We start from the raw sequence: 25859 nt of genomic DNA, 5'->3' as shown, positions 1-25859 counted from the left end.
CTTCCGGTGAACCAGTCTGCATATAGACGCTATCACTCGTGTGAAACGGCAATAGTCAGATTGGTCAACGACTTGCTGGACGGCATGGAGAAACAGGAAGTGACGGCATTGATTGCACTCGACCTCAGCGCCGCCTTCGATACTGTAGACCACGGCATCCTGCTTGATGTCCTCCACAAACAGTATGGCATTGCTGACTCGGCCTTGGCGTGGGTCGATTCGTATCTGCGTCCCAGAAGTTGCCGTGTGAGTGTCAACGCCGCCATGTCATCCTCGAGGTCACTGGAATGCAGTGTTCCTCAGGGAAGTTGCCTCGGCCCTTGGCTGTACCTCACTTATGCTGGCACACTGTTTGACGTCATTCCACCGTCAATTTCCGTGTACGGGTTTGCCGATGACCATATTGCCGGCAAGCGTTTCCGGCCTGCCTCGGAGCTTGAGGAGCACAGTGCCATACAAGAGCTTGAAGAGTGTGCGACCACAATAAATGAGTGGATGAACGCGAATAAACTTAAGATGAACACATCGAAGACAGAGTTTATTTTATTCGGACATAGTTCTCAACTAAATAAATGTTGCACAACTGAAATCAACATTGTAGGTGACAATATCCCGTCCGTGAAAGTTGTGCGATATTTGGGCGCTTACCTTGACCAGTTTCTAAATTTTAAAGAACATATTCGAATTAAGTGTAAAAGTGCTATGTTTAACTATCTGAGGATTAAAAGTATCCGTAAATATCTGACCGTAGACGCTACCAAAATTCTTGTTTTGTCGCTTGTCATCTCCCATCTCGATTATTGTAATGCATTACTTTACGGAATAGCCGATTGTGATTTATATAAATTGCAGCGTATACAAAATATGTGTGCGAAACTTGTTCTTCAGCGTGGAAAATATGACAGTGCTAAAGACGCGTTATTCGAGCTCAATTGGCTGCCAGTTAAAGCACGAATTCAATTTAAGATACTGTGTTTAATGTTTAATTGTTCAACCGGAAATGCCCCATCATATATCACGGAACTATTGACCGTAAAAATGCATCGACGTGCCGGTTTGAGATCCTCTGCTACGTCGGAACTTATTTAGGTTGTCCCATTTAATAGGCGAAAAACATTCTCTGACCGGGGTTTCGCTACAGCAGGCCCAGTTCTTTGGAATAAACTGCCTGTACACGTCAAGAACTCGTCTTCCATAGAACAGTTCAAAAAGAATCTTAAAACTCACTTCTTTAGAGATTTTTATGCATTTTTCTAGTCATTGTTCATACTGTGGTTTTAATAGAAGATAGACTGATTGGACTTATCCGTGTTTCTGTTATTTGTGTTCTGTGATATTTATATGAATTTTTAGAATCCTGATTTATTTTTTATTGTAATATATTGTAATTTAAAGTGTTTAAAGTCTTAAGTTGAGTGTACTTTTATCATCTTAATCAAGCTCATGTATAATTTATTTTTATTTTTATTAATATAATTCAGCTGATTCGAGCCTCTGTTATTTTGTACATAGGCTTCCGTTTAAGCAAACGCATCCCATACTCGCCAAGTTCTCGTCAATTAAGGACCGTGACACCGTTTTAAACGCATTTCGAGATAAGCGAAAGCACGGGGCCGTACAGGGTAGAGTAGTCGAGGATCTGCCGGACCGCGTTATGAAGGCTCGAACCGGACTGTTCCCTTTCATGCAGGAATGCATTAACAGTGGAAAATCGGCGAAATTGAAACATGATAAGTTACTGGTAGATGGTGACTTATATGAATTTGACTTTGATGCCAAAAAGCCTGTGTTGGTACCGCAGAAATAGGGATTAGGCCAAGGTCCAAAATACTGTTGTAATGTAAATACATGAAATGATACTTTTGTACAGTTGTGCTCTTTCAATATACAAGGACTTAAGAAATATTTACATGACACTGCCTTGAAAACATTTTGTAGTGCATTTGATATTATTGCACTTTATGAAACATGGCAAACCGAGGCGAATGAATTCGATGATTTCCTAGATGGGTATACATGTTTCGACAAAAGACGAATAAGTAATCATAGAAGAGGTTCTGGTGGCGTTATAGTGTTTCTAAAAGATAAACTAGCAAAGATTTTTACACGCTTATATGAACAATTCGATGATTGTGTATTTTTACATGTAGCCAAGGAACATACGGGATTTAACAATGATCTTATACTATGTTCTACCTATATATCGCCAGAATATTCTCCGATATATGCTGATGGTGAGCAAGATGGTGTTTATAAACTTAATAAAAAACTTCTGAGTGTGTTGTCCGATTTTCCGACGGCGAGTATGTTAGTAGCTGAATGCCAGAATAGGCGATCTCAAAGATTACATTCCCGACGATGATACAGACTTTATATTTGGTCAAACGGATTACCCATCTGACACCTTTAATGTCCCGAAACGAAATAAAGACACTGTTTTGAACAAGTTTGGGTCAAGCCTTATTGAACTATGCTGTTCATTTGATATTCATACATTGAATGGTAGAGTAAATGGAGATGAATACGGGGAATATACATGCACGGCAAATGGGGGATGTAGCGTAGTTGACTATATTTTAGCAGCTACAGACTTGTTTCAATATATATCATGCTTTGAAATAGGAAGTGAATCTTTCTCAGATCATTTCCCACTGAAATGTCAATTATCACTAACTTCATATAATCCTATTAAATCTGAAGATGCTTTACGCACGGCGTTTCATTATGTGTATAGGCAGGAAGTTAGAGACACTTTTGTGACAAACTTTGAAGAAACGTTCGAACAATTTGATAAACATGTTGACCAAAATAATTGCCTTGTGAAACTTGAACAATTTAACACATTGTTTCATAAATCTGGTGTTTGCTTTAAGAAGGTACGATGTGGTCCCGCTACCAAACACGAACGACCGCGTCAACCAGAATGGTGGGATAATGAATGTAAACATTTAAAACAGGACAAATATCATAGCCTACGTAACTATAGAACAACGAATACTAAATCGGACTTAAATAAATATTTAGATAAACGAAGGCAGTTTAAACAGTGCTGTAAAGCCAAGAAAAATATATTAGTGTCAAACCGACGTGAATACCTTATAAACTGCTGTAATGAACCTAAACGGTTTTGGTGTAAAATAAACAGTGCTAAGCGAACCAGATCGAACACAAGCGATTTAATAGACAGTAGCCAGTGGTTATCGTATTTCAAAGACTTGTTTTCAACATCAGAGGCCGAGAACCCACAGGCGCGGTTTGATGATTACGTTAGCGAGCGATTAACAAGGGAAACAGATACGTATGTCTTAAATGAACCTTTTACTGAGAGTGAGGTGTCGGATAGTATTAAAAGTCTGAACGGAAATTGTGCATCAGGGGCCGATGGACTGAGTATGGAGATGTTTAAAATCACTTCAAATAAAACTGTGCCATTTTTGACAAAACTGTTTAATGCTATTTTTGAAAAGGGTATATATCCTGATGGGTGGGGAGAGAGTCTTATATGCCCCATTCACAAAAAAGGATCAAAACTAGAGCCAAATAATTATAGGGCTATATCATTATCGAGTAGCCTTAGTAAAATATTCATGCAAATTCTTTCCAAAAGACTCATGAACTGGTCCGATGATAACTCGATTATCGACGAATCGCAAGCAGGCTTCCGAAAAGGATACTCGACGTTTGACAATATTTTCAAATTATAGTCTGTTATTCAGAAATATACTACTCGCCAACGTGGGCGGTTTTATGTATTTTACGTGGACCTGTTCAAGGCCTTTGACAGCTGTAAACACCAAAAGATCTTCGAATGTTTGTCCAGGAACAATATAAATGGCCCGTTCTTGCAAATATTTCGCTCAATGTATAGTAAACTGAAAGCAAGTGTTAAACTCAAACATGGACTGACAGATATCTTCCAGTGTGAATTAGGAACAAAGCAGGGCTGTTTGAGTTCACCAATAATTTTTGCCCTCTTCATAAACGATCTTATTGGATACTTAAGACTAAAAATGAACAATGGTGTGTTAATAGCAAATGATATTGATCAAGTATATGCCTTTATGTACGCAGATGACGTGTCTGGGTTTTCAAAAACCGCCATAGGCCTACAGAGACTTATAAACAATATATCCCAATTTTGTGACGAAGTAGGTATGCAAGTTAATACAGATAAATCAAAGGTGGTGGTTTTTAGAAACGGTGGGCCACTAAGAGCTTATGAACAATGGTATTATAAGGGGAAATTACTTGAAGTTGTGTCCTTTTATAAGTATTTGGGTGCATACTTCACTCCAAAACTAAGTTGGTCAATGACAAAAGATATGCTGTGTAAACAAGCTTCAAAAGCACTCATTACAATATATAAATATGAAAAATACTTTGGACATTTCAAACCCTCTCAATCTTTTAAATTATTTGATGCAATGGTTGTGCCGATCCTTTGTTATTCATCCGAAATATGGGGCTATGAACTTTCCATAAACACAGAAAGAGTGCAAATAAACTTTTGTAAGAGAATATGTGCAGTGCATACAAATACAGCAAACTTCTTCGCACTTAGCGAATGTGGACGATTACCGTTATTTGTCAATTATATGACAAGATGTATTAAGTACTGGACGAGACTTCTACAGATGTCACCACAACGATACCCACGGCAATGTTACCTGATGTTGCGTAGACAGTCAGAAGCAGGAAGAACCAACTGGACGTCCCATGTTAAACAGCTACTGTTTCAACATGGTTTCGGTTACGCGTGGATTGCAGACGAAATCGGTGATGTTAAGACATTTATGGCTGCATTCACTCGAAGACTGAAAGACTATGCTTTACAGAAACTTAGTGCTGACATAAACTCATCGGCAAAAGCAATCTATTATTGCCAATTTAAATCATTACTTGACATTGAAAAATATCTAACACTTAATATGCCATATTCACATAGAAAGGCCCTTTCGAATTTTCGATGCTCGTGCCATAAATTGATGGTAGAAAAGGGAAGACATGTGAATCTAGAACGACAGTATAGATTTTGCCCATTTTGCTTAAGTCGAAATGTGTACACTGTCGAAGATGAATTACATATGCTGTTAATTTGTCCACTTTATAACGACTTGAGAAATGAACATTTTATGCCACAATGGCTAAATACATTTGTGAGTGTTACTCTATTTAATGCTATCATGTCGAGTGATCAGGAAGAACATATACGTTGTTTGGCAAACTTTTTACTAAATGCATTTTCTTTAAGAGATGCAACTATTCAAGTTTAAACAACATTCAATTACGAACATAATTATATGTTACAAACATGTTTAAATATTGCCTATATACTTATTTATGCACCAATGTTATCGTTTCATAACCATTATATGTGTCACTGTACATACATGTGCATGTCTATTTATTATTTAAATTATGAATATGTCATCTATATAACAAATGTGATACGGTGTATTTTGGGCTGGAGGCCTTGTAGTACGTAATAAACTATTCGAAACTTTATTCGAAACTATTCGATTCGTTATTCGTGGCATCGATGTATAAATTTATTTTAGTCACAACGATCCATTTTTTAAAGCAGGTTATTTAAATTTTTAGAAGTAGTATGTATCGTGAATTGTTAATATTTTAATAATTCTCTTATTGTCTTATAGTTTTGCTACCTACGTTTGACATGTTTTATATGGTATATGTCTCAGTGTTTGATTTTGTTCTATAATTTGTGATTCTTATATTTTGTATTGTGTGTACAACGCCATTGAATATTTATATAGAAATAGGCGTTTAATGAAATAAATCAGTTTCAGTTTCAGTTTATAGAAAAGTAACGTAGGAAACTAGCCTAGATCTACAACTCGAGGATATTTACCTGTAAACCGTTTTGATATATGCCGTTTTGATTTGATAAAAGTACTTACTCGAAAAAATGGGACGTACAATCTTAGCCGACGAAAGAATACAAGCATATGTCGAGAATCTACTTCAGTCGAAGACATGGTTTTTAGGAGTTATTATTGGAAAAGTATTTTATTATTCTGTCTATTTATTTGGTATAAATTCGAAACGCCTTTTTCGTGTAGAACTAGAAGTCGTCGATGTAAAACTGTTTTTCTTTTTTTTACCGATTTATTTTTAATGTATCAACGAATTGAAATATTCAGCTAATACACTATTTAAGATACTGTGCGCATCTTCAGCTGACGAGCCAAAAGGACTTTGCAGTTCACCTTGTGCGGACCCCAGAGCCATTGGATGACCAGGCGAGTAGCGATGATGACGAAGCTGCTACAGTCTCAGAGAGGAAGAAACGTCGCAGGTCACAGACAAAGCCTTCAGAACTTGGAGACATGCAGGTCGTGATTGTCAAATAACAAATTTAATTAATCATATATAGTAAACCCTCCTGGCATTTCCGCTTTAACAGCCAACATAATGTATTAAGCGATTGTCCCTTGTTAGCCTCAATAATGCGCGTTTAGGGAAGTTTTTTTACATTTGGATTTTCATTTTGTTCCCTAAATGCCACAAGTCCACTGATTCATACCAATGTAAAATATATTCTTCAACTGTATATTTACAATAATTAACACTGCATTGTTAAATGGAAACACAAAAGTTACACATAAATTATTAGCCGATACCTTTTTCATAAATACACTGTAGTTTCATGAAACTCAAATTCAGATTGATTTGTCAACAAAGCAATTTTTGAAGTATCTAGCTGGTGCCCATTATCTTTCTGCTCAATATTCTTAGCGCTGGGATCTGTCATTTATGCTCTGTTGACACCCCAGATTCCGCAGATGTTGGATTTTCAGTCAGAGGCTGATTAGTTGACTGAAGAACTACAGACTTCCTGCAATTGTAATAATTCTGACTGACAGACATGTTAGAAGTTTTTGCCTGTCCGAAAAAATATTTGCCTATAAAATTAGGGCACGACTAGTTCTGTTCATATCAAACTCTGCAAGCAACAAAGAGGAACATTGTTGAGATTTCAGCAAGGGAATCAGCTTTATCCCTGTGTGGGAGGAAAGAGGGTCTAAGTCGTTGAGTGTTATGTACTGGCATGTATATAACAAAGCAAATTAATCCCAATTCAGGTTATTCCCGACATTAGATTTGAGAACATTCTAGAAGCTCTTTCAATCTACTGTTGAGTATGAACATTTTTAGTATTTAGCTATATATGTACAAATTTATTTTTTTACCTCCAATCCATTTATTCTTTGTAGAACTCTTTTTTTTTACTTTCTTTATGCTGCTTTTATTATCAGCCAATTGATTTCCGGTTGTAACTTTGTCCATGTTATTTCTTTACTTATAGGAGCAATGGGCAGCCACACATGCCAGACAGGTAACCATGATGCTGCCCGGGGGACTGAATGTTATCGGGATATTCGCAGTCGCCCCTCCCGCGATGATGCAAGCTGCTCAGAGCAAACTCAGACAGGTGAGACTTCTAGTTTAAATACCATGCAGGAAATGTCTACATATATTGAAATCTACATGAAGTCTCTAATGTTGACTTTGAACTTTGTAATTAAGGCATGGCATGGGCAGCTGACTATACTATCACATGGCAGCACTGCAGGTGCTCACACTGAATTCATTTTTGTGTCGCCTGAAAAGACGACATATAGGGGTTACTTTTGTCGGCGGCGGTGGCGGCGGCGGCGGCGGCGTCCCATTTTCGCTTGTCCGGGGTATATCTCCTAAACTATTAGTGGTATCAACTTGAAATTTCATATGTAGATAGATCTAATTGAGGGCAAGTGCAGTGCACAAGAACTGTTACTCTTGCTTCCATATTTTTAGAGTTATTCCCCTTTGTTATTTTTCATGCTTAAAGTTTTGTCCGGGGCATATCTTGTAGAATATAGGAGGTATCAACTTGAAACTTCATATGTAGATAGATCTCATGGAGGGCAAGTGCAGTGCACAATAACAGTAACTCTTGCTTTCTTAGTTTTAAAGTTATTGCCCTTTGTTAATTTTCATGCTTAAAGTTTTGTCCGGGGCATATCTTGAAGAATATAAGAGGTATCAACTTGAAACTTCATAGCTAGATAGATCTCATTGAGGGCAAGTGCAGTTGTGCAGTGCACAATAACAGTTACTCTTGCTGCCATATTTTTAGAGTTATTGCCCTTTGTTAATTTTCTTGCTTAGGTTTTGTCCGTGGCATATCTCGTAAACTATAGGAGGTATCAACCTGAAACTTATTCCGTAGGTATATCTGATTGAGGGAAAGTGCAGTGCACAAAAACCGTAACTCTTGCATCTATATGTTTAGAGTTATTGCCCTTTGTTAATTTTCATGCTTTAAGTTTTGTCCGGGGCATATCTTGAAGAATATAAGAGGTATCAACTTGAAACTTCATAGCTAGATAGATCTCATTGAGAGCAAGAGCAGTGCACAAGAACCGTTACTCTTGCTGCCATATTTTTAGAGTTATTGCCCTTTGTTAATTTTCATGCTTAGGTTTTGTCCGTGGCATATCTCGTAAACTATAGGAGGTATCAACCTGAAACTTATTCCGTAGGTATATATGATTGAGGGAAAGTGCAGTGCACAAAAACCGTAACTCTTGCATCTATATGTTTAGAGTTATTGCCCTTTGTTAATTTTCATGCTTAAAGTTTTGTCCAGGGCATATCTTGAAGAATATAAGAAACTTCATAGCTAGATAGATCTCATTGAGAGCAAGAGCAGTGCACAAGAACCGTAACTCTTGGTATTGTGCTCATTTTTGCTTATATAACCAATTGCTTGCTCCTGGCTTAACGTTGTTACCTTCAGTTCAAATGCCACCTACACTTGAAAGTTAAATGGCAACATCATTGTCTATAAATGAATAAAATGCCAATCTAACAGCTATAATGTCGACAGTAAATAATTCGTAAGGCGACACATCCGACTCGCGGAGTTCTAGTTTAGCGATAGAAGCAGTAACTAACACCTCAGGCACACAAATTTCAGGAGCAGGAGCATTGCCGTCAGGCTCACATGATATTATTATGACAGCCACTAGGAGAAGTGGCAATGCTGCTTAAGATTGTAAACGAGAGCAAGGTCATCTTAGGATGTTAGTTTATTGGAAACAATGTTAGATGGAACATAAGGTTGTATTAATCATGTTTTATTGGAAAGAACAGATGAAAACATGAGGTAGATTATTGAAATAGATTTTCATGTTGATGTGTTGAGCTTGCATCAGAACACACCATTTACAGTGTCCTAGCCTAAAATAAAAGCATAAATTTTCTCAACACAGAAGGTGGTACTCTCAATCCTTCACCCGATCATTGGTTGTAACTAATTATTTTTCTTGGAAAGACCCTGAATTGGAAATGAAATTTCTGAACATTGCTGATAAGAATTTTTGGAATATGAGTACATTTAAGACGAAATCAGAATTATTCTGACAGAAAACAGTTAACATAATATTCATTGTTTTAAGTGTTTAATGTTGATTTAATGGGTAAAGCGTTTTAATGTGATCAGTACCGCATCTTCAGTAAAAATGACTTTGGTTTATGTGCAAATAAATAAGTCATCAATATTTTTCAATTTTTCTGTATACCAAAATTATGTTTAGTGGACACTGAGAGAACAAACCCAGCAGTTGACTACAAGTTCATGATTAATTTTTTAGAAGATGCCAAATATAAACAGTTGGCAAACCTTACTAATCTAGCAAACTAAAGGTGGTGTTAATGGTTGATTTGTTTCTTCTCAGGTGTTGTTTGCGATACAAAAGCAGGAGAAGAAATCTCAGATGTCAGAGCTGGGAGACAGTATCGGGGACCGAATCCTCCTGCAGATCTGTTCCAGCACCAGAAAGTATCCTTTCCTTAAAGCTGACCACAAATCTGGCATCATACAGGAAGTTCCTTAAGTTAAAGCTGACTTCATAATTAATTTCTAAACGCTTCATCATTGCTATTAACATTTAGGTTTTCTTTTATTACTTGTACTGTAAGTGTACTATTACTTTTAAACGTTTTGCAGTATTTTAGATTTTTTTATTATGATCAAGACTGCTCTTGCTTTCTTTGTGATGTTTTAAAGTATTGAAATGACAACATACACTTGAAATGACAACATACACTTAGTCTTTATCTCTTTAAACCCCTTATTCTAATTGTAAACACAGAACTTCGTTTAAAGATGTACCATATTGCAGTGGGTCTTATTAATGATACTCAACTTGACCTTGACACACTGACAGATACACATGCCGAACAATAGATGTAACCGACACAAAGGTAAATGTTGTCACTTTTACTTCCATTTCTAAGATGAACAACCTTTCGGCAATTGCCATTTGTTATCATTATCGTCCAATGAACACAGCATATTTGGATATGCTTGGACCCCAAATGATTGTGTACAAATATACATGTTAATTGAACATTGTTTATCTTGATATATTATATTGTGTGAGCAGACCACAAAAGCTTAAATCAAAATTAGCGTTTCAATTCTATGTTAAAAATCAACTTCAGAAGTTGTTGATATTTCACACAGTGTTAAGACTACATATGCCAAAGTGTTTCCAGTTAAGGTCAGTTCAAGATTCCTTAAATGAAAATATATTTTGTTAACAATTCTGGAAATAAGTAAATACCGTATGTAAATATAAGTAATGAATTGCATGATTGAAAATGACATTAGTCACACAATTCATTCCTTAAATGAACTTCTAGTCAGAAGAGGTCTAGGCCTGGGCCCCATTATCATGAACAGTCTTAAGTGAGTCGAGACAATTCTCAGAAAAACATTCATTTTAAATTACAAAGAATCATCTTATTCTGTTTTGTTTAAAAAAAGAATGTCAGTTTAAAATTGCAATAAAATTCAGCAAATTAAATCAATTCTCAATTTATAGGAGGAAAGTTACAATGAAAGGAAGAACTGCAGTTTTGCTACTTCAGTCTAAACTTGAGACCGTTCGTAATAACTGCCTCATAGTGAGTTATTTTCAACATTATCCACTCGACAATCACCCAAGTCAAGTTGTTGCCAGTCTGTCGACTGAAAATTTCAAGTCTCTAGCCCGACCTGTCAAGTGTTGCTGTTGTTTTTTTCGGAAAAACGACAGCAACACTTGACAGGTCGGGCCAAGGGTATTTTGATTTAAACAGTTAACCAACAAAATTCCATCGGATGATAATACATATGATGATACTATATTTAGTAACACATTTGTAAAGTGGGTCCGTGATTAGTTGCATGACTCAGCGATTATCAGTGTATTCCGATAGTCTTCTTGTGGAATTTTCAAGTTATAATGTTAATTAATGTTCCCAAAGAATGGAATTGATGGAAAAATGAATGAGCGACACACTGTTGTTTGTTTTTTTTTGACATGCCTTACTCTTAAAAACGATATAATTTGAGAGGAAGTTAATTCATGGTTGCAAAGCTTGAAGGTGATAGGAATATAGCTGGAATGGAGGTAAACTTTTCAAAAATATATAGAAAACTTTCAAAATGAAGAAACAAATAACCACTACATATACTCTTTAGCCCTGCCAGGAAGAATGAAGTATGATGATGACAATAGTGTCAGTGGAGAAAGTGATGTGAAATGTCTTCAGACCTTGTGTTTATTACAAATGGTGTTCAATAGAGATTAAAAAAGAGTTCCTTGGTATTTTACCTTTATTTTACTACCCAAATTTTATCATTTCTCTGCAAAGCCTTCTCCCGGTTCGGGCTAGTGAAATTTGAATCATGATAGTTTTTTTCCAGGTAACTAGCCCTTCTGGGCTAGTGCTTAAATATTTTGATGCAATGACTGAGTAACACTACCAAATTGTGTTAGAACTTTTACTCTCACCCATTGCCTGTATATGATCTAGAACAGTGTGTAGAAGTGTATATAAATATATGGTTTATGGGGAAAATAAATAAATACCATGTATAATATTCAAACTCCTAGTCAGCAATGTCCTCTGGTGAAAGTGTCAAGCTTGGCTTAAACTTAAAAGCTGCATTAATATTCACATGAAGCGTAGATGAAAATTCATACATGCATCAAGGCCCAAAAATAGTATTGTAATAATTGTGGGTTATGCCTCTAAATCGATTGGAACAACAATGGTATATGTGGGTTAATGTTTGAGTTCAGATTTTTCCTTTATCCCTCTAGAGCACATTCAGACCAGCTGAGTGGAAGACCCAGGGAGGGCAGGAGAGGTGGCAGCGTCTTGAGACCCAGATGGCTGTAAATATTCCATTGAACATTGCTCAGACCTCCCGGCAGACTGGCCTAGCTAAACAGATACAGGTAGGCTCTATAGAGGTTTGGTGGTGGGGTTGGGAGCTGAGAATGTTCTAGTTTGTCTTATAACAAATTCTTTGAAACATTGCTCTGACCTCCCGACAGACTGGCTTAATCAGTTCATGGTAGGCTTTGAAAGTCTGGGAAGAGATGGGAGAGAATGTCAAATTTGTGTTTGTGTATGTATTGATTTTAAATATGAGTGTCACTTTAAGTTTCACTTATTTGAGTGTTAAAATGATGATATACATGTATAATCATTTTAATATATTCATAAATATTCCATAGATATATGTTACTTTATGTATATACTCGATTCCCCTATCTACAGGTTGGCCTTCAGCCCTACATTGGTCGTGTGTGTACCAGTCTAATCTTGGTGGATGACAGTCTACGACAGGAAGTAGATGCACTTGACCAGTCTACAGAGAAGCGGGGAAAATCAAGGGACAAGGTCACAACAGAGAACCAGTCGGCTCATAAATGTAGTGTGCTCTTGAAACAGGTAAGGAGTAATACAAAGTTGGTTAAGACTAGTTGATCAGCCTGATCCCTTTAAATGTGAATAATAACCAAATTAAGCTTGTTTTCATTTCACTTTGACCAATAATGATCATTCTAGACAATATAAAAATATTCACCATTTTCTGTTTACAATCACTGCAAACCATAAACCAGTAAAACTGTTGCAGTTACCCTTTTTGGGGTATATTTTCAATTACTTTTTTTTACATTTTTAAAATAGGACATGAAATTAAAAATGAGGATTGCTTTCAGATTTGATTTAAAATAAAATATCTAAAACTTCAATTTTAATTGGATCATTTGGTAAAAATAGCCTGCATTAAAATAAAATTTTGTTGTTACATTTTTTTCCTCAACCTGCCAAATATATTTATACAAAATCTGAGTGGGAATAATAATATATTTATAAAATAAAAAATTATATATCTGGCCTTAAAAAACTTAGTCCTAATGTCAATTTGTATAATTACTAGGGATGCAAACGAATGGCAAAATAGATATTCGAATATTAGGTAATTCTTTCGAACGAATATTCGAATATTCGATTACCGAAATACATATTTTAGAATATGTAGTAAACTGCTATTATTATTCGCTAAAGTAATAGCCGGGGCATTTTAACCCTATTTTGTCGTAGCCGCGGCGGACCCTGATTTTCCCCAAATGAGCCTTTGAAATTCTCCATTTTCAGGAAGAAAACAGCAATACATTATAAACAGACAAATAACAAAATCGAATAATTCAATTCCGCTGCCTTTTGTGTACAATGTGAAATCAGATGGATTCCTAGTCAAACAGTGTTTTGCGCCAATGGAGGGTCTTTCCGTAGGATGATCAGCCTCGTTCTGAGATTGACCTCTAAATTGACTAAATATAACTATGGAAAACCCAAACCAACTCGGGAACTAGTAAAACAGTAAAACGAAAACATAAGTGGATTGGACTCATCTATTGTACAACGATAGAGGAAAAATATCCTGAAATCCATTTCAAAGCTAGAAAATTGTATCGAAAGATGGAAACAGTTTAAAGCACATATATATATGCAACAACATTATTGTGGTACAATATTACATTATTGTGGCATTCCCATCATCACCTCGATTTGCGTTATGTTGCACAGCATAATTTGCAGCCAAGACAACACATTAGTGTTAAGCCGATCCCTAGCCAGTTATTGTAAAAGTAGGGGGACATTTTATATTACCCGACAATATGTCCCTAAATGACACATGACGCGTGTCTAGTCAGCACATTCACACCTCTGGCATTAGGGGCCTATCGTTGTAAAAACAAGATAAACGAACTTTATAAACAACATCAGTGATGAAAGCAAATTGTGTTTTATTCTCTTTATTGAATTTTTTTTCGAATACCGATTTTGACATTCGAATACCAAACGTTTGATCGAATATTCGAACATTCGAATATTTGTTTGCATCCCTAATAATTACTCATACAAGGCTGATATATAGCCTGATTGCTTAAATAAAGAAGCTGTTGAGTTACAGCCCTTAAATTGTCAATATGGAACCCAATCGACCTTGTCAGCTCTATGATTTGACCATTTTTCATCCAATCTTTACAAAACTTGGTTACAATGTTTATCAACATAATGTCTTTGATTGCTTTGAGAACTAATCTAAGTGCTACAATCATTTCAGTAAGGTAGCCTGTAAATTTTCTTACTTAACTATTTCTTAAATAAACTTCTTAACACATTTGTTTTAAAAGCGGAAGTGTAAATATACCTATCCTTGAATACAGGGCACATCTGGAGATGTACCAGAACCCAGTGTTAAGGTTTGTTCAACACAGCTCGTCATCAAGGGCACACTCCATGGAAGAGCGTATGTCACTTCAAAGGCGACAGTAGCTGATGCCCAGAACGTAAGTCAATAGGGTAGTGTTTGTGATCTTGATTTGGAAATTACCTTAACTGGCTTAAGGCTTGATATTCATTGACACTAAAACCCTCCATGTGTATTGTTTATTTCATGGAGAGCAAAAGAATCCCTAGCCCCCTACTTTTGTGAAAAAAATTTGAAGGATTTTAAAAATTTATGGTGTTTGGAAGACCTGCATGACATGAAAGAAATAATCAGAAGTAAAAAGACATATTTGCTAAAACTTATGAAACTTATTTGATTTGATTTTTTTCAAAATGATCATTTAATATGATGGAATAAGTACATGAATTTCCATTTACTAAAGATTATTACTGTTCTCTTGAATATTTATATGTGATGGTACCGACAGACTGGCTTTATGTTGACTGGTATTAATGTTTTGTACATGTAGTCGATGCGTACAGACATTGTGCGGAGTGTGCTGTCCAGATGTGAGCTGCTCTCGGACGATATCCAAGTTGTGGAGGAGGATGTAGGTCAGTATAATATGCATAACATACTCTGTGAATGGAGGCTACAAAATGGAAAATGTGCAGTGATTTATTTAATTGTACATCTAGAGTCCTATACTCCTTGTTTTGCCTGAGGACCCATTATTCTTAAATATTCTGTTTTTAAAGGCGCACATTGTAGGTTAATGCAAAAAGATATATTTTAATTAAATCATTGGACTTTTATGATCTTAACCGCGCCAAAATTTCGAAATACTTTTATCTGTGCCTTAATTGTTTGAAATTTTGTTTTTGTCATTAAAGTCGAATGAGGTATACACGATAAAGCAATGAACCTATATTGTGCCCCATTGTGTTGTAAGTCCACAAGGTAATGTTTGGGAGCCCCACATTTTTCTCAGAATCCTTGGGTGTGATATATGGGAGGCCGTGCAACCAAGCAAATTTGAAAAACAGTCCGTGAAGATGTATATAAAAATCAGCTTGTATAAGGAGGTCATTACCAAATTACTGTCAGACTTGTGACTCCACTGAGTGATTTATGTTACAATTAGGTATTCACTAATTTTTAGCTCTACTGGCCAAAGGCTTGAAGAGCTTATGCGATGGTAATGTGTATGTAGTAATATGTGCGTCCGTGCTTCCGTGCGTCTGTAAACGATTGCTTGTGAACACGATACAGTCTTCAGTTTTGATTGTATGTTGATGAAACTTGTACAGTATCTAGATATCCATTAGAGCTCGGTTCCTTTCAAAAACCAGCCAGATCCACCCATGCATGCCTAGATTATGGGCCTTGATAGTATAAAAAATCAGTGTGCCTGTAAACAATTCCTTGTTAACATGATACAGCCTTCACTTTTGATTGTATCTCGATGAAACTTGTACAGTATCTAGGTATCCATAAGAGCTTAGTTCCTTTCAAAAACCAGCCAGATCCGCCTATGCATGCCTAGATTATGGGCCTTGATAGTATAAAAAAAAATGCTATTGTCTAAACAATTGCTTGTTAACACGATACAGTCTTCAGTTTTGATTGTATCTTGATGAAACTTGTAGACAGTATTTGGATATCCATTAGAGCTCTGTTCCTTTCAAAAACCAGCTAGATCTGCCCATGCATGCCTAGATTATGGGCCTTGAAATGATTAGATTATGGCCTTGATAGTATAAAAAATAGCAAATATTATGAAAAAAATAACTGGAACCATATTATGGTAATGATTGGTCAGATAATGTTCAAACTTCATCAGAATGTTACCTTTGATCAAATCTCAAGAACACCATGCCAGGATATCTCCCCCTAATAATTACCCATATTTAACTGCACATGTTCTATTACAGAGAGCCACGAGGTGAACAGCACACCAAGGGGATGTTTTTCCCTCTGCCAGTGTACCAGTCTTCATCTGTCTATGTTTTATTACAGAGAGCCATGAGGTGAACAGAACACCAAGGGGATGTTTTTCCCTCTGCCAGGGTACCAGTCTTCATCTGTCTATGTTCTATTACAGAGAGCCACAAGGTGTACAGCACACCAAGGCGGATGTTTTTCCCTCTGCAGGGTACCAGTCTTCATCTGTCCATGTTCTATTACAGAGAGCCACGAGGTGTACAGCACACCAAGGCGAGTGTTTTTCCCTCTGCAGGGTACCAGTCTTCATCTGTCCATGTTCTATTACAGAGAGCCACAAGGTGTACAGCACACCAAGGCGAATGTTTTTCCCTCTGCAGGGTACCAGTCTTCATCTGTCCATGTTCTATTACAGAGAGCCACAAGGTGTACAGCACACCAAGGCGAATGTTTTTCCCTCTGCAGGGTACCAGTCTTCATCTGTCCATGTTCTATTACAGAGAGCCACGAGGTGTACAGCACACCAAGGCGAGTTTTTTCACTCTGCAAGGTACCAGTCTTCATCTGTCCATGTTCTATTACAGAGAGTCACGAGGTGTACAGCACACCAAGGCGAGTGTTTTTCCCTCTGCCAGGTACCAGTCTACAGCTGTGTGACTACATGTTTCAAGATGAGAAAGCATCTGAGGTTAAAGGTCGTGTACGGGAACTTCTCGACCTAAAGCTGGAAGATGATGACCTTGACTTCACGCATGAGCGACCTCCAAGTGAGTTACATACTACACCAATACATAAGTCAAGATGCATGATGATACATACCATTGAAAAACGAATTTATGATGAACTACCCTGGGAACTTACACATCATTTTTTAACAAGCTATTATAAGTAAATTGCTTTACTTGAGAAAGTTCTGATGCAATTATCAATGCAGGTTTAGTGTGTTTTGCTTATCTTCACCTCTGAGGTTATGTTTGTCAGTAGATGCATTGTAAAATGAATTAGTTTTGAAATATGTCACAGTTCTACAATATAACATATATTATCCTGTATTATCTCTAACACGACTTGTATAATGTTACAGCGGAGGAGGACTGCAGCCAACTGGTTGCCACGGAGACAGAGTCAGGAGAGGTAAAGGGAGACAACTCCAACGGTGCCCCGGGAATGAAATACTACATGAGTAAGTGTTGGTTTCCATACTTGTAGGGAAAAGGTATGGCAGGTGTGAATTGAAATTGGTATATTGTTTAGTGGTTTATTTACTTTGCATCTTTGGTCCTGACCATCAAACTCAATACCGGAAGAGAAACTAGCAACAACCTTTTACTGCTTTCCATGAGTGATTTCAAAAAGTAATGTGAAAGTGTAAATACTATAACCTAGAGTAAAGAATCATGTCTAATAGTTTACTGAATATCTTCACTGATCTTGGGTTTTTTCCACAGTTTAAATCCACATGAAATTTTGAACACACTATTTATGAACACTTTTATTCCAACGAATTTCAAAACAAATACAACAAAAGATTGAAATGTAATCCTCACAGAATTATTTAATTATATCCCAAGATTTTAGTAATGTTCTATATTACTTGTAAAAATGTTATAAATACTTTAATATTCGCCCTTATATGAGAATATTCCAGATGGTAGAACATACTTTGAAAATAATCCTTAGGAAGTTTCTCTCAAATTTGTTGAGATCTTGTTTATTTTGATACTTTTATAAATGGCATAGATAAAAAATTCTAAAAATCTAAATAAAGCCTTCAAAAGGGCTTCTTAGAAACCATTTTCGCTGATGCTGTATGGTATTTCACCTTCTTTAACCCCTATTGGGGGCCTTAAGCACCCCAAAAGTTCATGGTTGAAATGGTTTCAGCCCTTTAGCTGCCAGATCAATCACATCCCTGACAGGAATCGTAATAGCCTTGGTGTCTTTGTCCTTCAAATATCTAACCTTTGTCATTACTTAAAACCCATTGATAATAGGCTTATGTACAGTAAGGTCCATAACTCTGGCTTTAGTGCGCAGATTTGCCTCTCTTCGGCTGAAAAATAGTCTCAGTTTTGACTCAAGCCCAGGGTTAGGGCATAATTGTGCGACTTCGAAAGATATACTGAAGCAGATTGGAAAATAGAGTTTTCCTAATGATTGAACTTTTATATAAGAAAGCGGTAAATATTGTCAACTTTTGATAAATTAACATTAACACCAATGTAGTTTTCATATAAGTAACGTATTCATTTGTTTTACAGTGGCAGGGATTGGAGCAGTTACAGCATTCTTGGCAGCTGGTCTGTCATACATCTATGGCCAGGATACATGATGGTCTTTTATTCATCTACAGCCATGATTCATGATGGCCACCAGAATTCTGGGCACTTTTTCTGCATCATGCGTTCAAATTGACTGATTTCGATGCAATATAAGCTAATATATGTTCAGTAAATGAAAAACAAATGTTTCCTCTGCAATATATGTTTCACTTTTTGTGTATGTATCTTAATTGTTATACCAGCGACCCCATCAATACACTCGAAGTTTCGTATCGTATCATACTTTCTTGCATGATTAAAATGTTGTTATTTGCTAATGTAATGTGAAGTTTGTAATATATTGGTTATTGGCCATTAAAAGGTTTAATGATGTTAAGTCTTGTTCAACATTGTTTAATGGGCCCACATTTATACCCCAAAACAATGATTCAATAAAATCATTAGGAATGATTGTACGGATGATCTAAAGGTATTGTGAAAACGACCATCTCCCCCTGGCCATAAATGTAGATCAACGCAATGGCTTCAAAGACTTGAGTAGTGAATGGGATGGAAATGTCACTGTGGCTATCATATGTAGCTGTACATTACATATTTTGGTCAACATGCAGGTCCATCCTGGTTTTTAGCTCGACTATTCGAAGAATAAGGAGAGCTATACTACTCACCCAAGCGTCGGCGTCGGCGTCACCCCTTGGTTAAGGTTTTGCGTTAATATCTCAGCAACAACTTGAGGTATTGCATTGAGACTTGATACAATGGTACTCAACCATCCAACCTACTCAATTAATCAAGTTAGATAACTCTACTTTGCATTTAATGCCAATAATAGGCCTTTACTATTTGACTTAGAAATTCTGGTTAAGGTTTTGCGTGCAAGCACACATAGGTTAATATCTCAGCAACTACTTAAGGTATTGCATTGAGACTTGATACAATGGTACTCAACCATCCAACCTACTCAATTAATCAAGTAAGATAACTCTAGTTTGCATTTAATGCCAATAATATGCCTTTATTATTTGACTTAGAAGTTCTGGTTAAGGTTTTGCGTGCAAGCAAACATAGGTTAATATCTCAGCAACTACTTGTGGTATTGCATTGAGACTTGCTACAATGGTACTCAACCATCCAACCTACTTAATTTACCAAATTAGATAACTCTAGTTTGCATTTAATGCAAATAATTGCCCTTTATTATTCGACTCAGAAATTCTGGTTAAGGTTTTGCATGTAAGCACACATAGGTTAATATCTCACCAACTACTGGATGAATTGCATTGAGACTTTATAAAATGGCACTCAACCATCCAATATACTTAAATAACCAATAAAGATAACTCTAGTTTGCAATAAATTTAAATAATGGCCCCTTTTTTATTCAACATAGAAATTCTGGTTAAAGTTTTGCATGTAACCACTTTTAAGTCAATACCTCACCGAATACATCATGTATTGCATTGAAACTTTACACACAGGCTCCCAACCATTTAACCTTCTTATTTAATCAAGTAAGATAACTCATTTTTGCCCCTTTATTATGCGACTTAGAAATTCTGGTTAAGGTCTTGCATGTTAGCACACGTAGGATAATATCTCAGCAACTACTTGATGTATTGCATTGAGACTTTATACAATGGTATTCAACCACCCAACCTATTTGAATAATGAAGTTAGATAACTGTGTTTTGCAAATAATGGCCCTTTATTATTAGACTTAAAAATTATTGTTAATATTTTGCATGTAAACACATTTATGTTAATATCTCCGCACATCACGTATTGCATTGAAATCTAATCTAAAAGTGATCAATGCATGTTTCGCCAAAACTTTTTAATCCTTACACTGAAAAGCGGCGGAATTGTCGATATAATGAATATAATCATCAATCAGCCTTCAGGTTAAATAAATGATACAACAGTTTTCATTGCAAACTTTCTAAACATACGATACCTGAAAACAAAATGAAATCTTTATCATTGTTATTCTGTTGTTAATTAAATATATTCATTTTTTTCTCTCTCATTTTATTGAACAACCAATAAGGCATCGACACTGATCATCTTAAATGTTGTATTCGTAAGTCGTAATGGCGTTTCAGTGACAATGGGGTCTCAGGTTTACACTTTGTTCCTGACTACAATTAAACAACCAGTGTCCATATAAGTCTTGCATGTATTTATATATGAGAGCACTACAATGCGCAAAATGTAAGTTTCTAAACAAACTACAGCTTGAAACCGGAGAAAAACGTGAATGAGCCATGAATAAACCGTCCACTAGTTTCACACGTAACGTGAACTGTGTCCCCAACCTGCAGGGAGAGAAGGCCAGTTCCCGAAGGCGTCTCGTAAACACTATCCTTGTCGTTTGCATAAAGCCACATTACAGGAATGTCGTTCTTCTTTAAAGAAAAATTAGCTGAAGACCCCGACGAGGACATTTGAACCATTACAGTGATGGAGAACACGTAGAGACCGTCTGCTGGGGCGGTGAACACGCCTGTCCCCGGGCTGTAACCGCCGCCAACGTCTGTGGTCACGAAGTCGAACACTAGCGTTTGTCCGCTAGATGTTGTAATATGTGATAGAGGTCTGGTGAAGAAGGCGACGGAAGCTTGGAGCTTACTCTCTGAAATTATGCAAACCAATATTTGTACTATTTTCAATATGTAATTACCACATTCAAACATCTAGAAAAGACTTTCAACGTATATTCTCAAAGCATCTTTATCCACTCCATCATATTGAATTAAGCTCGTACTCACTGGTTGTTGAAAAATTAAGCTCGTGTGCTCTGGACTTAAATATATTTTTAAATATTTAACATACAATTTTCTTGCATACCGGATGTGTGTTTCTGGTCATGTGACCAGTGCTGGAAAACCCCATCTCCCCCCCATGTAAGATGACTCACGCGCAACAACGCGTCTTTTCTTATATCTTTTATTGTATGGTTTATGAAAAGTATATTATGCCATTTTAGTAAAGTGCAATAAAATATATTAGTATGCAAGACTTAATTAAAATTTGATATAAATAATCGTAAAACGCGATTTTTAGAGGAACTATTTGACGTCAAAAGTGATTTAAAATTACTGTGCTTTATGACGTCAGTAAACAACGTCACACGCGCTTTTTGGTGAATTGTACAGAAGTGCGTTTTCTTCGTCAAATTTCCACAAATATCAATCATGTTTTTTCCGGTACGGATCGAAAAATCTGACCCTCGGGCACGCTGCGTGGCAAGCCTCGTTACCGGCTTAGGCGCGTGCCCCCGGGTCGGATTGTTCTATCCATATCGGAAACACATGATAGATACTTATAATATATTCACAGGTCTTACTATATGTAACCTTTCATCTTCAAAGCAATCGAACTCCCGGACTTTTAAGGACGTGTCTAAGTCCCATCTAATGGACAGGTATGAATCAGGTCATACCAAGTAGAGTTCATTTTTAAAATGTTATTATTTTTTTGGAAATCCGTTTGATTAAAAAATATGACAGTGTTTAAAACAAACCCTATTTTCTGGTCATCGATTTGTTGTTTTTCATTCAACAGAAGTTATTCTAGCGCCTTGATAGTCAGAGTAAAAATAAATGTCAAAGATGCTCTTCGTTACTGGAGGAATAAAACGTATCTATCTATCTATCTATCTTCAGAACAAAATGACATATAATGAAAATTTCTTTTTCAAAGTAAGCAAATGTTGACGAATTTGTCTGAGGTGATTTTTTTCGGTTTTAAGATGATGAAGTGCGCTGAAAAAAAACGCATTTTGATGCCTAAGTATAAGTGTTCCAGTTGCAGTGCTTGATTTTGATATGTCGATTTTTTTAAATGAATTTGAAGAATGCATGCTCTTTCTCTTCATTAGAATATAGCTTTATCGAATGTACAATTACTTTAGGTCTACATCAAGCACGTTTCTGTTACATCAGATACAACAGGGATAAATATAGTCGCGAAACCTTTTCGGTAATATAAATATCATAAGACTTAAAACAGTCTAATGAACTGCCAAATGATCATGCTTTACAACCCTAACAGATATTCATGTTATAGCGTTCCGCTGTAAACGGACGTACGTTCATAGTACATTGTTCCGCTGTAGGCGAAAGTGCGTTCATAGTACGTTGATGTACTTGGTTGGTAATGTCCTTGGTTGGCATATCTAGGTCTCCGTGTGGATGGAGAATATACTATGTATAAAGACTAGTCGACCCCTTCAGGGTTCAGCATGCTTTTTTCTGAAGGGATCGGTTGGCCTTGTTGATCTCGCACGTTACAATGCTATGGTTTGCGAATTCAACTTGATAAGTAACATACTAACTGCATATCTATGAATCTGTCTTTGGCTTCTAGCAGTAATTGATTATCTAGTTAAAATTTCCGAATTCATTATAGATTTTCCGAATTCATTATAGATAAGGAATATTTAAATAATTAGATAAATATTCGATGGAATATCATGAACAAACATCATTATAAATATATTCATAAGACAAATATAAGACTGTAATATTAAAGATACGATTGTGCATATAATTCGCTGAGGAAGGTTTTTTACGATTTGTTTTGTTTGATAACATTGTTATATTATTTTGCATAAATGAGTTGCAGAGCAGACATTACTAAAGTATATAATAAATAACACTTAAGCATCAAATCACATTAACAAGATAATTCAATTTAAAATTACCTAAACTCAGTTTGCTCTAAACAAGCTATTTTTCTAAAATACCTGTAATATTTGTGTACATAGCATCGAGACGTTGATCGTTCATCTCGATGGATTTTTCAAGGCCGTCAATATCAGACTTTGTCATGTTTTCAAATGTTTCCACGGCAGCCTTTGAATTGTCCAGTTCGATTTTCAAATCGTCGTGTTTCTTTCCCAGATCGTGTATTTCCTTCACTGAATTGTCCAGTTCGGTTTTCAAATCGCCATGTTTCTTTCCCAGATCGTGTATTTCCTTTACTGAATTGTCCACCTCAGTTGCAATGTTGTTGTGTCTCTTCTCCAGATCTTCTAATTTACCGAGAAGTTCCTCCATCTTGATCTCAGTTCTAACCAATTTCTCCATCATTTTCTCGTCGTAGTCAAACCGGCTGTAACATCGAGGTTCATTCACGTCACACAAAGAGGATTCAATGACGAGAAGTATGACAAATAATTCCCGAACACGTTTGCAGAAATACATTTTAAGGGTAAATTTTCTCTCCGAATTGTTGTAGCAACGAATCGTCGTTTGCAAACAGGTTTGCTCTAAGCCTCTTATAGATCACTTTATAAGTTAAAGTACCAGTAATAGTGTTACATGTTATACATTCGAAAATGAATTAAAACCAGACGCATCAGCATTTAATGAAAATTAATGCAATTATTATTTTATTTTTTTGCATTGATCAAAAGCTTAATCAAACAAATCAATACTTGTGGAATCTTAATAATAATATTTCTTAAATGGTTATGTGAATTAAAACTAGACAACGTTTTATTTGATGATTTTCTGGTTAATTTTCTAATTTTCTGTATTTCTAAGACCCGAATTGTTGTAATTACAAAGGAACCTTTTTGCATAGCAAGTGATTCGACGACAATCATAAAATGGTGAATACCTTCTAGTGTTTAGATATTAATCGAATATTAAAGCCTCTTTTTAGGTAATAATTGTCTGGTTTTTTCATCTTGCAAGGACAAAAGAGTGCTTACTGCAACAAAACCTCACTGCGGAACGAGTCATGGGAGAGTTATAGGTTCAACACTCGATATACCTCGTATTGTTTTGTACCTTTAGGTTTAAGAACATATCTTGAAAGGTCAGATTAAGCTCTTCTTAAAAACTTCCAATCTGAAACACCTACGTTAACGAAACCCTACCATCCGACCGGTTTCGTTGTTCTATTAAGAAAACATTAAAAGAACAAAAGAGCTTTGGTTTAGGTGGACTCCAGACTGTTGCTGGATTTGGAAGGGGTAATGGGGGTATTTATTAGCGGACGGGGTCAAACGCGGTACCCAAACAATCATCAATCATATTTGTCATTATTGGGTACGCAAACTCTCAATCAAATATTTGTTACACAGGATTCTGGTATATATTAAAGGCGTTTTCGTACAAAATGTCCCAGCTACTTTACTTTACTTATCCTTAAAAAGGAATTCGATACAATTGTAATATGGTGCGAAAAAGTGTTGGCCCTATTGCTTTTTTGATTTCCTTGTTCAAATTGTAACTACCAAGGACCACATCCCTAGAAGAGCAACGATTTAACTGTGAGTGATGAAGTTTGGCATATTGTTTGATATTTGTTCAAATCGTACCTACCTCTACCGGGTACTTACATCCTTAGAAAAAGAATATATACAACGGTGAGAGATGTAGTTTGACCTTATGTTTAATTTCTTCTGTTTGAATTGAATGTACTTTTACCAAGGTTGACGACCTCTTTACTTACAACCGTGAGGGATGCTGTTTGACTTGTTTGATTTTATTTGGTCAAAATTTATTGATTCCATTTTTATAATATTTTATGATTGTTCTGGTTACCCGTTGTCCCTTTAAACATGCTGATTTTGAATTTCATTTCTTTGGACAAAGTCCAAAATCATAACATATACATGTACACCAATTATCAAGCAACAACACTTTACATTTGATAAAACTCCAGTCCGCCCAAGATAACACAGGCATATTAAACTGACATGCTCGATAATAATATTCGCCCAAGATAACCATATTACAATTTGTATTACACCCCAATTAATCTTGGGCGGAACGTTCATGACAAAACAGTTTTAGACAAAGACTTTAACACACTGTCTCGGGGCAAGATTGCAACCCCGCTACATTAAGTAATTACATTTGTTTTTCGTCTAAATAGACATACAAAAAACAGTTTTACCAATCTTTAATTTATCAATAATTACTAATTAGTGATAAATTAAAGATTGGTAAAACAGTTTTGTTTTTTTGTATGTCTAGTTAGACGAAAACAAATGCCCTAAACATGCACTGAAACGAATATTTCGA

General features: G+C 36.1%; 2 protein-coding genes across 2 annotated transcripts; one reads left to right on the top strand and one right to left on the bottom strand.

Annotated features, from left to right (window-relative positions):
- Positions 1-5891: 5891 nt before the first annotated feature.
- Positions 5892-19195, top strand: LOC128222943 (protein odr-4 homolog). The gene is made up of 12 exons (XM_052932134.1): positions 5892-6025; positions 6201-6356; positions 7331-7456; positions 9747-9850; positions 10239-10275; positions 12165-12302; positions 12628-12801; positions 14589-14711; positions 15123-15207; positions 17122-17304; positions 17622-17720; positions 18799-19195. Exons 1-12 carry the CDS (start codon positions 5930-5932, stop codon positions 18867-18869), a joined length of 1392 nt encoding a protein of 463 aa, XP_052788094.1. The 5' UTR covers positions 5892-5929; the 3' UTR covers positions 18870-19195.
- A 1552-nt stretch (positions 19196-20747) lies between these two features.
- On the bottom strand, positions 20748-24050 carry LOC128222944 (uncharacterized). The gene is made up of 2 exons (XM_052932135.1): positions 23567-24050; positions 20748-21451 (listed from the first exon to the last, which is right to left on the bottom strand). Exons 1-2 carry the CDS (start codon positions 24024-24026, stop codon positions 21048-21050), a joined length of 864 nt encoding a protein of 287 aa, XP_052788095.1. The 5' UTR covers positions 24027-24050; the 3' UTR covers positions 20748-21047.
- Between the last annotated feature and the right edge of the window lie 1809 nt (positions 24051-25859).

This window comes from Mya arenaria, chromosome 17 (genome assembly GCF_026914265.1).
Source record: "Mya arenaria isolate MELC-2E11 chromosome 17, ASM2691426v1".
NCBI lineage: Eukaryota > Metazoa > Mollusca > Bivalvia > Myida > Myidae > Mya > Mya arenaria.
This window is presented reverse-complemented; position numbering and strand designations above follow the sequence as displayed.